Below are 18,338 nucleotides of genomic sequence, written 5' to 3'. Positions count from 1 at the left end.
CTCTATGGTTTGTTGTATTTTAATATTTTAATTCCACAAAAATCAAACTAATTTGATTATTGTTTGTGAAATATTGTTTAAAGAATTGAATATGTTTAAACATAATAAACTTTTATTCTCTAAGTTAAAATATATGAACAAAGAAAGTTTTTGCTAAAAAAGTGTTATTTCAAAGGACAGAGTATGTGTTTTTATTTTGCAATAAACAAATTTATTTATATCGAAATGTACTGAAAATTAAAATTTATCAATCATTATCAAAGGTCATTGGAATGCCCAATCAGAGCAAACGTGTCCGCTGTCCTGCGCGTAGCTCCAAAAATTAATGTTAATTTAAAAAAATTCCTGACGCCGTGGTAGTTAACCTATTTTAATTTTGCAAATTGCAAATAAAAGGTACAGTATTCTTCTATATGTACAAAAAAATTCAACTTGCTCTCTGCTTTATTTTCAGCCCTGCAACATTTTGAAAAAATGATTTTTTTTGCGAAAGCTGGATTGCAAAATTTATTTTGCTAAATCTGTTAAACCGATCTTAATGAAATTTACAGTATTGGTTTATTATGTCATAAAGTTTTTTTTGGATGAAATATTAAGGTCCTAAGTGTAGCATAAGTGGTTGAAAAACGTAAAATGCGAATACTTGTTTTTATGGTTTTTTCGCAATTATTGCTATTTTGCAATAAGGGTGACAATTTTTAAAATGTTTAATTAATCCTTTATTGTAGAAAATTTAATTACGCAACTTTAATGTCCTTACAACTTTTCTCGGAAATGAATACTTTTAAAGTTGTAATAAAAAAACCAAGAAAAAAATCGAATTTTTCCTTCATTTTTTGACATTTTGATTATTTATACAATGTTCCGGACCTTTATGAGTGGGAGGATAACTCAATTATTATTATATGAGTAAGTTTCAAGCAATTTCTGCAAAAAATATGAGTCACCTCTCAACATCCAAATGTACTAATATTTTTACAGATGCGCACTGGTCTATAATAGTTTCATATAAAATATTACGATAATACAACTCAATTACATATTTCATTATCATTATAAATGTACAAAAACTAAAATATGAGAAACCGATTTTCAAAATTAGACGTGCGTTGGAAAAATATTGACCAACACTATCAGAATCTGCAGAGGGCGGACTTAAATTTTCGAAATTTTTTGGTGTTTTGGGGACGAGAAAAATAAAAACAGACCCCAAATGGGACCACGCAACACCCCACCCTTAGACCAAAATGGATGGTTGACATATAGAATTGAAGAACGGCGAATGAATCTAAGGAAGATAAAAACACTAAAAAGGATTATTTTAAACGTCACAGTTAATTTGACAGAAACATGTAAATTTTATACAACTGTACAAATTTTAAATATATATTTTGGTGACTGATGATGAACTATTTAGTTCTAAAACGGTCTGTAATGTAATTCTGAGTTAGGTTGGCTAAGTGGTACGTTTTCTCAACTTTGTTTTATGGAATGGAAGCTTGGACCTTGAATGCTGTATCAATGAAAAAACTAGAATCATTCGAGCTGTGGGTGTACAGAAGAATTTTGAAAATATCGTGGACAGAACACGTTACAAACAAAGAGGTTCTGAGAAAGATGAATAATGAAATGGAAATAGTAAATACCATCAAAATAAGAAAATTGGAATATCTCGGAAATATTACACATTGAAAGAGATTCAACTTGCTCCAATTGATTATGCAGGAAAAGATTCAATGAAAAAGAAGCATAGGGAGACGCAGAATATCGTGGCTGCGCTACCTGAGAGAATGGTACATCAAATGAACTTTCTAGAGCAGCCGTCTCTAAAATTCGAATAGCTATGATGATTGCCGACCTCCTTGCGGAGATGGCACTTAAAGAAGAAAAAGAAGGAATTTTTTAAATAGAATATGTCTTTTTAGAATATCCCTATATACACTCACCGGCACAAAAAACGGGCATCCCTAAAAATTGGTAATTTTTAATGACTTGTATTTCCTAAACCTGATATCCGATTTAAGTAATTTATTTAATATGTTATAGCCTTTTTCTTTATCAATATCGCTGTAATAATATTGTTGCTAGACAGGTACATTGTCATTATATACAGGGTGTACGAATCAAACTGTGTTTTTTCTCAAACTTTGGAAGACCCTGTGGAATGTTCTATTTTTTATAAAATACTGAAATTAAAACCCAATTATAGCCTCAGGTTTTCTTAACATTCTGTTTTTTGATTCATTCGCTTATGTTGGATAATAAAAAAGTTAGGCACTTTAACAACTACCCCTGTTTTTGTCAATACAGGGTGTTTTTAAATAAGTACGGCAAACTTTAAGGGGTAATTCTGCATGATAAAATAATGGCAGTTTGCTTTATAAATGTATGCCCGCAAATGCTTCGTTTCCGATATAGGGGGTGTTGAAATTGTTCTTACAAACTGACGATTTATTTATTGCTCTAAAATGGTTTATGATATGCAAATGAAATTTGGTAGATTTTAAGAGGTAGTTATTGCGCATTTTTTGGCATACAATTAAGAATTTTATATTCACCATTGGCGTGCATACGGGATATATCTAAAATATTTATACCCGTATGCACGCCAATGGTGAATATAAAATTCTTAATTGTATGCCAAAAAATGCGCAATAACTACCTCTTAAAATCTACACCAAATTTCATTTGCATATCACAAACCGTTTTAGAGCAATAAATAAATCGTCAGTTTGTAAGAACAATTTCAACACCCCCTATCTCGGAAACGAAGTATTTGCGAGCATACGTTTATAAAGCAAACTGTCATTATTTTTTCATGCAGAATTAGCCCCTAAAGTTTGCCGTACTTATTTAAAAACACCCTGTATTGACGAAAAACAGAGGTAGTTGTTAAAGTGCCTAACTTTTTTATTATCCAACATAAGCGAATGAATCAAAAAACAGAATGTTAAGAAAACCTGAGGCTATAGCTTAATTTCAGTATTTTATAAAAGCTAGAACATTCCACAGGATGTTCCAAAGTTTGAGAAAAAAACACAGTTTGATTCGTACACCCTGTATACAATGACAATGTACCTGTCTAGCAACAATATTATTACAGCGATATTGTTAAAGAATAAGGCTATAACATATTAAAAAAATTACTTAAATCGGATATCAGGTTTAGGAAATACAAGTCATTAAAAATGGCCCATTGTTTAGGGTGCCCGTTTTTTGTGCCGGTTATTACGGTTGAAAAAGTAGTAACGTTTGTTGAGTTTTGGTTGTTTATAACCGATTATTTTGTCCTTGTAGGATGTATAATTTGTATGTTTGGATGTATATGCTTTTTGTGTGAGTCAGTGAGAGAAGATTTTTGTTGTAGAGTTTTTTTGTTTTGAACGCCTTGTTAGAAAATCAACAACGTTCATTCTTTTCAATAAACATTTTTGAGAAAGCACTTGGAGCCTGGTCGGCGATTTGGATTCCCAGTTTTTTTAATTGAAATGGTACTTTTTCAATCCTTTGGTGGGATGTACTGGGAATTCTCTTATTGAGGTATCCGTTGGTGTGCTGGAAATTTGGGGCACGTAAAGATTTGTCTTGGAAAATCCTCTAGAGATTAATTCGATGTTTATTAATGGCCAGGCTGAGAGTCGTGTAATAGACCCTTTTGTATGTTAAAGGGTGTTCCGGTATTCAGTAATTGTATGTATTTATCGATCCTGAGGCTTTAAAGAAGTAATAGAAGTACATTTATTTACCAGATTTACATTTATTCAGTATATTGGAAATAATACATTTGGCAGATTTATTTAGAAGTTCGATATTTGACGTTTAACCTTTTGACATTTTGACAAAATTTAAGGAAGATTGCAGTGTGTGTATCCAGGCAAATGATTTTTTTTATTGAAGAAAATAAGGACGGTAATAGATTTTATTTTATTTTATGGGAGAAAACAAGAAAGAACAAGGTACAATTTAGATTGGGTTAAGGGGTCTAAAAAGGGGACTAAAATACAATGATTTTTATATTTATGTGAAGGAAACAGCTGGTTCTGGTTTATTTTTTTTTAATTAATTACTTACTTTTGTTCTTATAAACTATTGAAATCAAAATTAATATTTGTATGTAAAAAGGGACTTAAAATTTTGTTGACATTATATTCTCTATAGTTATCTAGTGTTTTATTTGAACTGTCATGTCTCATGCTCATCTAAATCAAACCAACTAATTAAAAATAATAATTCCGACTGAGAAATAGCTGTGGTACATGAGTGTAGAATGTAAAGAGAATGATGATGAATAAAAGAAAAATGAGGATAATATTACTTGGGGTACATAATAAACTAAGTAAAGTATTACCTACCTTCATTGCATTTGTTGACCATTTCTAAGTGTTTTATCGGATCTATCGCTATTTGCTGTATACCAGTAGGAAGAAGCAAATCTCTTGAGTATGTATTAATCATCTCTATCTGTAACATCGTATCAAGAAAGCTAGCAAATTTTCCTTTCCACTGCACTCTACCTCTTCTACCATACAGGTCATATTGACTTATTCCTTGGAAATAATTTTTATACGTATATCTTCTCAGCTGGTACTCTTTATATAATTCTTCTCCTTTTAAAATGACTTGTTTCTCCTGAGGTACTTCTGAGACTTCTTTCTCTATAAATTCTGATGATATATCCTTGGGTACTCGTATGTATCCTGTACATACAACGGATCCACTCTCAAATATTTCAAAATATCCTGATTGTTTCAAAACATTTATAAGGAATGTTACTCCATCGTTAGATGTAAGTACTGTTGCTCGTTTTAATTTAACGTTTTCTATTATAATCGGTAATTCACATTTTGGTTTTAGATGGAACTCAGCGACAATATTCCAGACTAAATCCTGTAAAGTTATAATTTTGATCAGCAGAATATTAAATGCAACATTTGATCAGCAAATAGACCGTACTATGGATTAAAGAAACTTTTAACATCAAACATGGTCGCAAAAAGAACAAAAATATTGATATACAGAACACAAATCAAGCCCGTCCTCACTTACGCGTAAAAACGTGGACAATAACAAAAAGTTGTGAAGAACGTTAGGCTGTTTTGAACGTAAAATCCTCAGACATATCTATCAAAACAGAAACGAATTATGGTGTAGACTGGGCTTTACTTATTTATTTTGAGCTTTACCACCTTTATAGTGACTTAGTGAGCCTAGTATTGGTAGATCTATCAAAATAAACAGGCTGCGGTGGCTAGGCGATTTAGAGAGGATGAATGAGGTGGAGTCGTCGAAACACATTTAGGTATAGCCAGAGACCGGATGGAGTGAGGATAAGAGGCAGGCCCAGAGCACGATTTAAGGACCAGGTGAAAGAGGACTTACGAGTATTAACGGTACGAACTTGGAGAACCAAGGCGGATAGGAAGGAATGGAAGCTGATTCTAGAACAGACCAAGACCCACCATGGGTTGTAAAGCCAATGATGAGAATATTAAATGAATAGAAATTAAAATATGGAAAACGGAGAAAAGAGGAAAGGATAAGAGCAGTGTTAGAAAGAAATCACTCCTAGACCTTTCTGTATCCACTGTATCCTTGCTTAATACACATTATACAACCGTATAAAAAACTACCAGATTCTTCAAACCAATATATTATAGAGACATACACCAAGTTGTGTCTAAACTAGATATCATAATAGTCATTATTGTATACAAGCCCCCGCAAAATCATGGCCACCAACTACATTATGGAAACACCAACAATCCAACAAATACATCCAACAATCTACGCAGACGATTTTAATAGTCACCATAGGACATTGAAATACCGAAAAGTCGATGATAATGTAGAAAAACTACACAGCTGAATTCTCTTCTTCATGTACCACGTACCACGTCCTTTCAGAACGTTGGTTACTGTGATATACTAGGTTTAAGTTATTTGTTGTTTGCGCGGTGTCACTGCTTATTTTGACATCAGTGACGATCCCACTACACTGTAGTAGTATATAAGAAAATGGTAACCTGTATCGCCCTCTTGTATGTTACTTACTTCAACTGTATAATAAACTAGTCCGTTAAATGTCCGGCTTTTATTGGTAACGTCTCGAGCACATGTGTGTCAGCAGAATAGCTAGGTCTGATACATTACATCATTGGCGACGAGGTAAAAAATACGTAGTGAAAAACGTGTAAAAAATAGTGAAAAAAGTGTAAAAAATGGCGGAATCGGTATGTGGTCAATTACGCGAGTTCTGTTTGAAGAGTTCAGACTGATCAATTTTCAAAGCGCGGCTAGGAAACTATTTCGCAGCAAACGGTATCAAAGTCAATACGGACGCAGAGAAGATGAGAGCTATTTTATTAAACGCTTTAGACGATGACGCATATCAGCTTATTTTCGATCTGGTAAGTCCTAAAAAACCAGAAGAAAAAACGTATAATTAGCTTCTTGCTACATTGGACGGGTATTTCAAACGACAGCAAAGTCCGTTTGCAGCGCGATTTAAATTTTACAGTGCTCAAAAAGACGTGACTGAATCGGCTAGTGAGTGGGCTGCACGCCTATGAGAATTAGCGGTAGGCTGTGAGTTCGGCAGCGAGCTAAAAGTATGCCTAAGAGACAGATTTTTGTTCGGTTTCGGCAAGGGACCCGTGTTGGACCGGCTTATGGAAGAAGAGATAAGCGCCAATCTCGAAAAAATGGTGAGTTTAGCAGCTTCCAAGATGGCTGCCAGAGAAATCCACGAGGAAATGGTAAGGGTTAAACCAGAACCTCTTAACCACGTCAGCTCTGGAGGCACGGAAAGGTACGAAGGTGCACGAAGGTACGATGCGCAGCGACGTTGGAGCAACGCGCAGACCCCGAGGAAATGGGCAACTACAGAGACACAGATCAGAAAATGAGGAGCAGCACAGACGTTACACGCATGACATCCAACCTCAACAACGACAACATAGTGCATGTGACAGATGCGGAAGGATGAATCATAATAAAGATAAGTGTATTTATAAAAACTATACTTGTAATTTTTGTAATCACATAGGTCATTTATCAAGAGTTTGTAAAAGTAAAAGGAAATATTTTTTATCGCATCAAAATTTTTTACAAGCCCAAGAATAGGCAAAAAACATTCCTGATGTAAATAATGATGATGACAGCGACCTTTTTAATATATCAGATAGAAATATTTTCGATTCGCAAACTATCATAGTTATCTTAATTTTATTCACTGCCACCTTAATAGCATGCTTGTATCAACACCATACAAATCTCTCAAGATTTTCAACCATGAAGTCTTTCCTCGTCCTGGACTGCGTTTGCCTGCTATTTACCCTTGTATAATATTTTGTAGCAACCTATGTTTGGGACTTCTTATTACGTGTTCGAAGGACTCCAGCTTTCTTTTCTCGATGCTTTGTAAAATCTCACTACTCTTGCTGAGACGTTCTAGTATTGTGGAGTTTCGAGTCTTCTCCACCCAAGAAACTTTTAAAATCCATTTATAGCACCACATTTCGAGAGCCTCAGGGCGATTTAGATCACTTTTATTCACAGTCCATGACTCGAAACCATAAAGTAAAACCTAGAACACGTAGCAGCATATCGATTTTAGGTCTCTGTTGCATAATACCTTGGACATCCTTCTAAACGGCTCTGGCCTGCTCAATACTGGATCTAATTTCACCGTGACTCTCTGCGATACAATTTAACTAATATCCAAGGTGTAATGATACGCCACGAGCACGCACCGACAGCTAGAACCGTGGGAGTTCCACCAGCCGCGCAGCACGATACCCCACTCATTTCCACTTTTCCGAAACAACCCAGGCAGAGAGATACTTAAGGAGGCCACCGAACAGACATTCTCCAGTCTTGAAGCGACAGCTCTGGGCTCCAACATCAGCCAAGCGAAGTGAGCGTGTCAGGCCGACCTGAGTAGCGAAGTGCACCGTAATGACGTGATTCGCAAACTGAGGCAGGCCGACTTAAGCAGCTAGGCGCACCGTACTGACGTGATTCGCAGGCTTATAATTAAACGGTAGGCGTGAAGTGAACGAGCTCCCTATAAATTATTACTATTTTGATCGCCTGACTGTTTTGTATCTTACACTGGAGTAAGGATATTTCATTTTGTTATTAATTCTGCAGACATTTATCCAGGGGACTTCTCTACAACGGGGCAATATACAGAAGGGGAAATTTTATTTTTATTTTGATCTGTACATAATTACCTTAAATATATTTATTTTGTTTTTAACCTGTGTTCAACACCAGCCAAGCGAAGTGAGCGAATTTTTCATCTTATTCTATTTACATCAGCTTGAAATAGATCAGTTGACGTATGACGATCAATGAGGCAATCAGAGTTGCTAAATCAAGTACGGAAGTGGAATACACACTTCGACAAGAAACATTCGGATGCGGTAGAGTTCATAGAGAGAATAGACGAGTTACGCCTAGCCTACGAGATCTATAAGCAAGATCTGCTAAAAGCATTATCAGAATTGTTAGGAGACCATGCATTGTTATGGTACCGAAACAACAACAGAAATTGGAATTCGTGGACGGACTTCAGCGAAGATTTTAAAAAAACTTTCTATCCCACAGAGTATTCGCTACAACTAGAGGAGCATATCAGAAACAGGAAACAAAGGAAAAACGAACCAATGGATAGATGTATCACGGATATTCAAACATTAATCAGACAAGAAGGGTACTTTTCAAGAACCCAAGAACTCGAAAGGATATATAAAAATATGCTGACAGAATATAAGCTTTATTCTCGCCGCCGGGATTTCGAAAATTTATCGGAATTGCAAGATTTAGCCCAAGAATACAACAGTTTAGAAGACGAAAAGACCCAAGCAAATCAAAATTTTTGCGGAAACTGGAGACGTACAGACTCAACAGAATACGATTCCAAAAGGACATGCTCTAGATGCAAGATGAAAGGTCACTTCCGTAATAATTGTAAAAACTCATGTAAAAAGTTTTGTTCGCGATGCGGCAAAGAAGGGGTATACACAATTTGATTAACTCGCTCAAGTTTGGTACTATTTACATAATATTATATAGATGGTTTTATATTCTGTTTTTTCTTATTACGAGTATTTTAATTCAACAAAACTTACCAAGTATCCAGTCGCCGGCATCAATATTCTTCCATCGATTTGATGACCCTCTAAGTAAGCATATTCTTCTTCTAATAGACTAACTGTTACCGATTTACCAAAATAATCTTTATGTTTGTATAATCCCGAGAACCATGTTACACTATGGTCCCACTTTACGAGAGGTGACAACATTTTGGTTCCACGACTAACTGGAAACGTAACGTCGGTGTATAAGTTCCTTAAATTTGGTTGTCCTCCAGCAAGATAGAGTCTGAAAAATATATAATCGATGAACATAGAATGATGACATATATGTAAACATAGAAATTTACAATTGTACAGAAATATCAAGCAGGCGTTAGACCAGAATTCTCCTACATAGACCACATTAATACTGTGAGAGTAATAACGGAACACTCGGTTGAATGGAACACACCCTATATATGGTTTTTGTCGATTTCGAGCGTGCGTTTGACAGCATATCTCATGCCACTATATGGAAAATTTTAGAGCTAAGAAATAATTTCCATTATACAGTCACTGTGCACTGAGACGAAATGCAGCGTGACGCACAATGGGATCAACATTGGCGAATTTAACGTACTTACTGGAGTCAGACAGGGATGCGTGCTTTCTCCGTTTCTTTTTAACATAACAAAAGAAACCCAATGGACGTTAACCTATTCTAGATCGCCTAAGCGATCTAGAATACGCTGACTATATCTGTCTATTAGGACAAAGGTTCCAAGACAACACTTTCCAATGAAGCCAATAAAATATGTCTGAAAATCAGTATTAATAAAACCATATCGGTGAGAATTAATGCACGAAACAACCCACTATTTACTAATAACAACATGCAGATTGAAAATGTGGAAAATTTTACGTATCTTAGAAGGGTCATAAAAGAAAGCGATATTCGTATGAGGATACAAAAAGCTAAACAAACTTTCAGCATACTCAACCCTGTTTAGATGTCTGGCCAGTATACTACAAAGAAAAAGATCCGAACATCCCAGTCAAATGTCATGCCTTTCTAATCCATGGATGTCGTGAAACCTGGAAGGAGACAAAAACCATTACAGACAAACAAAGGTCTTTGTTAATAAATGCCTACTAATAATTGTTCATTTTTTCTGGTCTAACATTATCAGAAACCAAAAAATGTTACATCTGACCGAACAAAACAGGGTAGAAAATGAAATATTGCCTAGAAAATGGGGTTGGACCGGTCACACACTCCGAAAAAATAGTTACAGGGCCCAGAGCACGCCAAATAGAATTCTATTTTGCTGACATCATAAAATAGAAATTCATAATGGGAGAATCGACGGTTGCTAGGGAACGTGACGTCACTAAAATAGAATTCTATTTGGCGTGCTCTGCCCCCCCCCCAGTATTGCAAAGACTGGCCTAGAGTGGAATCCTCAAAGAAAAAGAGGTCGCTCAGCACAAACTTAGAGAATATTCGTCATGGTAAACAAAGACAGGACTAGGAAGGAAAAGATCATCGTGGGTAGAAATATCCGACAATGGACATGACTCAATTTTGAACAGCTAATAAGAACAGGTGAAGGCAGAGATGAGTTTGCAATTGAGGGAGTTAGAAGTAAAAGGGTTTAAGTGCAATTTTCTAAAAATATGCTCGAAGAGCTGACTCGCATACTTAAATATTATTATAACTTGGTGGTAAAAGGATTCAAGCAAATTTCGCCCTACAGTCGCCATCTATCGCCATTGCATTTAATTTAATGAAAACAATTGCATTGTGCATTGGTAGTAAACGGGTTTAAGTGCGCTTGAACCATTTTGCTACAAAACTATTTTTACTATTCTGTTAAAACAAGCAGTAGTAAACGGGTTTAAGTGCGCTTGAATCATTGTACCACAAAACTATTTTTAATATTCTGTAAAAACCTCATGTTAATACAGGATTAATTTCAAGTAAATAAATATTAGATTTGTACCGAATTTTGAAGACGAATTATGCAAAAGCATTAGGTATGCAACGTGCCAGTTGTAGTTACACTGTGATGATTAGTAATAGTTAAAATCTGCATTTGAACCGTTTTACCAGTAACATTTATCACACCATGTCGATTCAAGTACATTTTTTTAATAATTGAAAAAAGGAAGGATATAGTATAAGAGTAATAATATACCCTTATATTTTTATTATTTTATAGAACATTGTACACTAGACATATTTTAGTTTAATGACTCCTAGAATATATAAAACTTAATCAACTTTGAAGCTGATTATCTCAGAACTACAAAAACTGCACTTAAACTCTTTTACGTCTGACCCCCTCAATGGTAGTAGTCAACCTCCATTGAGCAGAGGTCACTTTAAGAAGAAGAATTAAAGACAAAAATAATTTAAGTGCTCTAAACACTGTTTAAATAGACTTACTTTCCTATAGACGAGAGGAAAAACTTTTCATTATCATCGGTAGACCGATTAGTAATACTAATCTGGGTAGTTTCTTTTCCCATTTCTCGTTTCAAGATTGCTTGCAATAAACCATGTGGAGCCACTTCTATAACAATCGCATTCTCTGGTATGTGTTCATACACCTGATCAAACAGCACAGTATTGCAGAAGTTATTGTAATGGTACTCAGCGCAATTGTACTGTGACCATTCTTCGTGTTGCTTGTTTAACGGAACAGAACTCGATATCCACTTTTTACTTCGAGGTTTAGGATCAGGTAAAACGTTTTTACAAAACTTTAGAAGAAACTTCCCTGCTTCTGCTAAATATTTAGTGTGGAAGGGTATCTCCGCAGATTTGACCAATCTCGCAAAAACTCCTTGTGCCGATAGTTTATCTACGAAAGCTTTAGTTACTTCAAGACGACCTGATATGGTGACGTTTTCTTTGGCATTTTGACAAGCAATGAAAACTCCTTCTGGAAGCATCTTGGATACTTCTTCTTTAGATAGTCCTATCGCTGCCATTTGTCCTGGAATTATTTTAGCAGTTGTTGAAGCGTATCCTCTAGCGTACACTAATAAAGCTGCTTGTTCACAAGAAATCTGTCCATCTGCATAAGAGCAACCTGAAAATATATAAAAGAAAGATATTTACAATGTCATTGCATAATAAGGAAGACTACCACATGTAATCATGACAATTGTCTTTTTAAAGACAAATCACACGCTATTCAAACTCGTCTATCAAAAATTCTTAAGTTAAAATTAATTCCTGAAGAAGAACCTAGAGGTACTGACCACTATTAAATCTCGAAAGTCTCAATACTTCGGTCACATTATGCGAAATGAATGCAGATATGTCCTCAGACAAGCCATCCTGCAAGGAGAAATATTTGGAAAGCGGGGTCCAGGAAGAAGAAGAACATCCTGGTTGAAGAACCTCAGAACCTAGTTCAACACACCTGTGCAGCTTATCTGCGCTGCTGCAAATAAGATAAAGATTGCCATGATGATCGCCAACATTCGTCATGGATAGGCACATCAATAAGAAGAAAGGTAATAGCCGGATCAAAGAACAATCTGATCCAAAAAAAAAAATAAAGGAAGGATGAAAATTTGGGAATAGGTAGTTGATATTGTCTTATTATATAAGGAAAAGTTTACAATTCTACATCCCCTCCATTTCTGTAAAATGGAGAACTGGATAAAATGACTAATTCTAAACCACTTTTGTTCTATAGAGTTTTTTCGCTAAGTCAATACTTTTCGAGTTATTTGTGAGTGAATATGTTCATTTTTAACAAAAAAATCATGTTTTTGGACTATTTTTCGGTGATAACTCAAAAAATAAGTACCTATTTTATCGAAAAAAATATTCTTAGCAAAATATAGCTTATGAAAAAGTGCAAGAATGGTGTATGCATGAGGTTTGTAGACCCAGTAGAAGCAGAGTTGTAGCTAGAAAAAAGTAGGTTATTCTTCGTCAAATTCCAAATTGAATATTTCAATGTAAAATAACCCAAAAACGAAGCACTTTTCGGGGAAAATTCATTTCAACTTTTTTAAAGTGTTTAAAAATGGTTTATTTTTGTTTTTTAAAAAAATTTCTAACATTAAAAGTAAGTGAGTTACGCTCAAGATATTGTTAAAGCCTTTTATGTTTTGGTAAAAAACACGCGAAAATCACCCCCTAATTATTAGCATCACAAATAAATTTTATCATTACCATTTGACAAGTTACATTGCTTATGTATTATTTATATGATTTGTAAGTTCCATCGGTTCAAGTGCTTATTTTTGAAAAAGCTCTAGTTAAAATGGCTTGAACGAGTAACTAATCACGAGTTTAGGCAAATTTTGAACAACCATAGCATAACCAATTTTTGTCTAACAAGAAAACAAAAAATCAAAAATATTCAGAAAAGCAAAACGAACATTTTATTACTCTTTGAGATTTTTGGTATTGCTAATAATGTTTAAGTTAATTCCATAAAAAATTCCATTTTTTTTTTAATTAAAAAAAATGTTTTATTTTTAACCCAATTTTTTTAAAAAAAATGAGCACTTTGAACCATTGAAACTTATAGAAAATATAAACAATACATAAGTAAAGTATCTTGTGAAGCGGTAACAATGAATTGTATTTAAGAAGCTAATTAGGGGGTGTTTTCGCGATTTTTAGCAAAAAATAAAAAAAACCAGCGATATTTTGAGCGTAACTCACTTACATAATTTTAATGTTAGAAATTTTTTTAAAAAACAAAAATAAACCTTTTTTTAAACACTTTCAAAAAGTTGTAATGAATTTTCCCCAAAAAGAGCTCCGTTTTTGGGTTATTTCAAATTGAAATATCCGATTTGGAATTTGACGAAGAAGAACCTACTTTTCATTAGCTACAACTCTACTTATACTGGGTCTACAGACCTCATGTATACACCATCCATTTTTTCACTTTTTTATAAGCTATATTTCTGCTAAGAATATTTTTTCGCTAAAATACTTACTATTTGGGTTATCTGCAAAAAACCGTCCAAAAACATGTTTTTTTTGTTAAAAATGAACATATTCACTCGCAAATAACTCGAAAAGTATTAACTTAGCGAAAAAACTTTATAGAACAAAAGTTACTTAGAATTAGTTATTTTATACAATTTCGGAATTATTTTGAACGTATATTTTTTCACTCCCGAGAAAATATTTTTCACCCCGTATTTTCCAATTTTTGTAAAATGGAGGGAATGCAGAATTGTAAACTTTTTCTTATATAATAATAGATAACTTCAACTACCTATTCCCAAATTTCCATTCATTTTTTTTTTGAGGTTTTCGTAAAATTTTGTGTTCCCTGATAAGGCTATAGTTCCATGAAATCGAATGAACTATCTTCCAAAAAGGCCTCCCAGGAATGCATAAATATTGATAATATCATTTTAAAGTCATCTACTGTGTATAATCAAACTAGACAACCAGAATCAAACGGCAGAGATAACTAGAAGAATCCGAATGACTTGGGCTGCACTAGGAAGACTCAGTGTTGTATTGAAAAACAAAAAGACACTAATAAATCTAAAGAAAAAGGTATACAACAGTTCGTTGTATTCTACCAGTTATGACCTATGGAATATAGACCCTGGGTGGTCTTGGCTGCCTGTACAACTTTTTTCCAATTTGTTCGGTCTTCCATCAACCTAGGGTCAAATGGAATGTTCATTTTCCGGAGATCTGCTTGGATGTTATCTCTCCATCGCATTCTGGGACGTCCAAGTGGTCTTTTGCCTGTAGGAATCTCCTCCCATACCAGTTTTACAAGTCTCTCGTTATGAAGTCTGTGCACGTGGCCTGTCCATCTTAGTCGCTGTGATTTAATTTCTTGGGACAATATCGGTGTCATTGTAGAGTTCTTTTAATTCGATATTGGTTCTGATCCTATACTAATTTGTGTTAGGAGTACCTCTGAGAAAACATATGGGTACTATATGAAGACGTGCGAAGCAGGACAAAGGTGAAAGATGTAATGGAAAGTATTACGCAAATGAAATGGAACTGGATAGGGCACGTGTCACGACAAAACAACGAAAGGTGGACGAGAAACATTATACATTATGTAGATACCACGCGAGCACAATCGTAGTAGAGAAAGACTACAAAAACGATAAGTAAACGACATCAAGGCAAAAGTGGAAGAAATTGGCACCAAGTAGCACAAAGCAGAGAAGAGTGGAAAACTTATAGGCAGGCCTTTGTCCAGAAGTGGATCCAAACAGGCTTAAGAAGAAGAGAAGAGGAAGACCTTATAATTTTTCCTTATGAAAAATATTCACCAAATAATAAACAACAAATACTTACCAACTTCTCCTAGAGAATGACCACATATTCCATCGGGATTAATGTTTAGGGAGTACAAAACATCCGTTAAAGCGATTTCTACGCATCCTATCGCACAAAAACAGTTCATAATGTTATCAAACACTGATGGATCCTCGCTTGTTATAATATTTATTAAATCTACCCCATAAGGCTCTAACGCTTTAGCACAACGGTTCATGGTGTTTTTAAAGACAGGGATATTCAATAAGTCTTTACCCATTTTGTTCCACTGTGATCCCATGCCAGTATATACGAACCATATTGGGCGTGGTTTATTATATCGTTCAACTTCTTTAGTCGGGCGGTCTCCCAATACTATATACCTAGAATAAAATATTATCTACTAAATCATAAAAGATACAAATAAAGTTCTCATTTTTATTATGAATGGCAATTTTTTTATATATTATCTATATATAAATGTGATTCACTTAAAGAAAGACCAAAATTGTATTAATAACAAGACCGATAATAAGGATCTCTCCAAAATATATCACAATTTGATAAATTGATTTTATTTTGTAAATGCAACATTGGTAGATATTTTAAATACGGCGCTGAATCGGCCATGTTTTGGCCGGTTCCAAAGATAAAAGAATTTGAGATGAGGAAACGGATAAAACAGGGAAATAGTCTGCATCCGCTCTTATTCATATTTTATTATAATGAACAAAACCGTAGAGAATACGATAAAAGGAGGCCAATCACATACATATTATGGTGGAGTATACAGGGTGTAACGAAAATACAGGTCATAAATTAGATCACATATTCCGAGACCAAAAATAGTTCGAATTAAGCTAATTTACCTTAGTACAAATATGCACATAAAAAAAGTTACAGCCCTTTGAAATTACAAAATGAAAATCGATTTTTTCGAATATATCGAAAACTATTAGAGATTTTTTATTGAAAATGGACATGTGGCATTCTTATGGCAGGAACATCTTAAAAAAGAATTATAGTGAAATTTGTGCACCCCATAAAAATTTTATGGGGGTTTTGTTCCCTTAAACCCCCCCCCCCAAACTTTTGTGTACGTTCCAATTAAATTATTATTGTGGTACAATTAGTTAAATTCAATATTTCTAAAACTTTTTTGCCTCTTGGTATTTTTTCGATAAATCAGTTTTTATCGAGTTGCGGCTTCTTTTTTAATATGTTTACATAAAAATTTTATGGGGGTTTTGTTCCTTTAAACCCCCCAAATGTTTGTGTATGTTCCAATTAAACTTTTACTGCAGCACCATTAGTTAAACAGAGTGTTTTTAAAACTTTTTTACCTCTTTATATTTTTTCGAGAAGGCACTTTTTATCGAGATATTACTTCTTTTTTAATATGGTTCAAAATATACCTAAAAATGTAAATCTTAAATAAATTTTCATTTTATTACCAAGTCTCCATAATCGTACTTAGCCATATACAAAATGTGGTGGATTTGACAAATATTCAAAATATCTCGATAAAAGCTGACTTTTCGAAAAATTACTAGGAGGCAAAAAAGTTTTTAAAATATTGTGTTTAACTAATGGTACTACAATAATAATTAAATTAGAACGTACACAAAAGTTTGTGGGGGTTTAAAGGAACAAAACATAAAATTTTTATGGGGTGTCCAAATGTCACTATAATTTTTTCTTAAGATACTACTACCATTAGAATGCCACATGTCTATTTTCAATAAAAGATCTCTAATAGTTTTCGATATATTGGAAAAAATCTATTTTCATTTTGTAACTTCAAAGGGCTGTAACTTTTTTTATGTGCACATTTGTACTAAGGTAAGTTAGGTTCAATCGAACTATTTTTGGTCCCAGAATATGTGATTAAATTTATGACCTGGATTTTTGTTACACCCTGTATATATTAATAAATTACTTAAACTGGTAATTAATAGTCTTACAAGAAAAGATACAAACCCTCTATAGTTGTGTCCATCAACATTAAACTTATGAACCTCGTCTACCATGGCTAAAAATTCTGAATCATCTTGGTTCTTTTCCACGCCTTCCAAAAAATGTAAAACTGCTTCTTCTGTTCTTCCTGACACCTGGACTAAACGGTTTTTGGGTCGTTTTTGTTTTATGGGAGATTTCTCCCTTTTATTGGAATCTATGATGATATGTGTATTTGCTCCTCCGAATCCAAAACAATTTACTCCGATACATCCACCGAGAAATTTTGTATTTTCCGTAATTACCTAAAATATTCATTTTATACTTAATGACACAATCTGGAAGAACAAACACCTAAGACAAGACACAAAAACAAGAATCTATAAAGCAGCAATTAGACCTATATTGACATACACGGCGGAGACAAAACCTGACACATCTAAAACGAGACGATTATTAAAAACAACAGAGATGAAAATACTTCGACGAATATCAGGGAAAAGTATGTTGGATAGGCAGAGAAGCGAAAACATAAGAAGATCATGCAATGTAGAAGATATAAATGGATGGGTGACAAAACGGAAACAGGAGTAGAACGAACATATTAGTAGAATGGCAGAGGATAGGGATAGTACGAATAGCACAAGATAAGTCACCAAATCAACGAAGAATTATTGGCAAACCAAGAAAAAGATGGTGCGATAACTTAAATAATTTAGGAGGCTAATATTGAAGGAGAAACAGGCGTTAAAGCCTACATACAAGAAGGAAGAAGAATACATAATTAGAAGTCTTAGATTATATAAACAAATTTTATGATAATCTTAATATATTAAAAATTCCACTTCCCGTCTATCTGAACAATTTGATATTTTCTGAAGATATTAATACGTTAAAAACAATTTACGAACATATCAAAAACTGTAAATAAATTGTAGCAATAAAATTTACCCTGTATTTAAGAAATTTTGTTAAAACAAAGCAGGCATGTTTGTTAAAACAAAACAAAGTTTTGTTGTTAT

General features: G+C 34.0%; 1 protein-coding gene across 1 annotated transcript in view; it reads right to left on the bottom strand.

The window, feature by feature from the left end:
- LOC126888359 (fatty acid synthase-like) overlaps positions 1-18,338 on the bottom strand; it is an 84,675-nt gene that overhangs the window by 33,670 nt on the left and 32,667 nt on the right. Inside the window, exons 7-11 of the mRNA XM_050656537.1 lie at positions 17,341-17,621; positions 15,400-15,743; positions 11,530-12,178; positions 9,135-9,387; positions 4,353-4,887 (exon numbers count right to left, since the gene is read on the bottom strand). Of these exons, the coding sequence (XP_050512494.1) occupies positions 4,353-4,887; positions 9,135-9,387; positions 11,530-12,178; positions 15,400-15,743; positions 17,341-17,621 (2,062 nt within the window). The remainder of the gene's footprint in view (positions 1-4,352; positions 4,888-9,134; positions 9,388-11,529; positions 12,179-15,399; positions 15,744-17,340; positions 17,622-18,338) is intronic.

The sequence above is a fragment of the Diabrotica virgifera genome, chromosome 7 (genome assembly GCF_917563875.1).
Source record: "Diabrotica virgifera virgifera chromosome 7, PGI_DIABVI_V3a".
Lineage (NCBI taxonomy): Eukaryota > Metazoa > Arthropoda > Insecta > Coleoptera > Chrysomelidae > Diabrotica > Diabrotica virgifera.
Note: the sequence above shows the minus strand (reverse complement) of the source record. Positions and strands in the feature narration are given on the sequence as shown.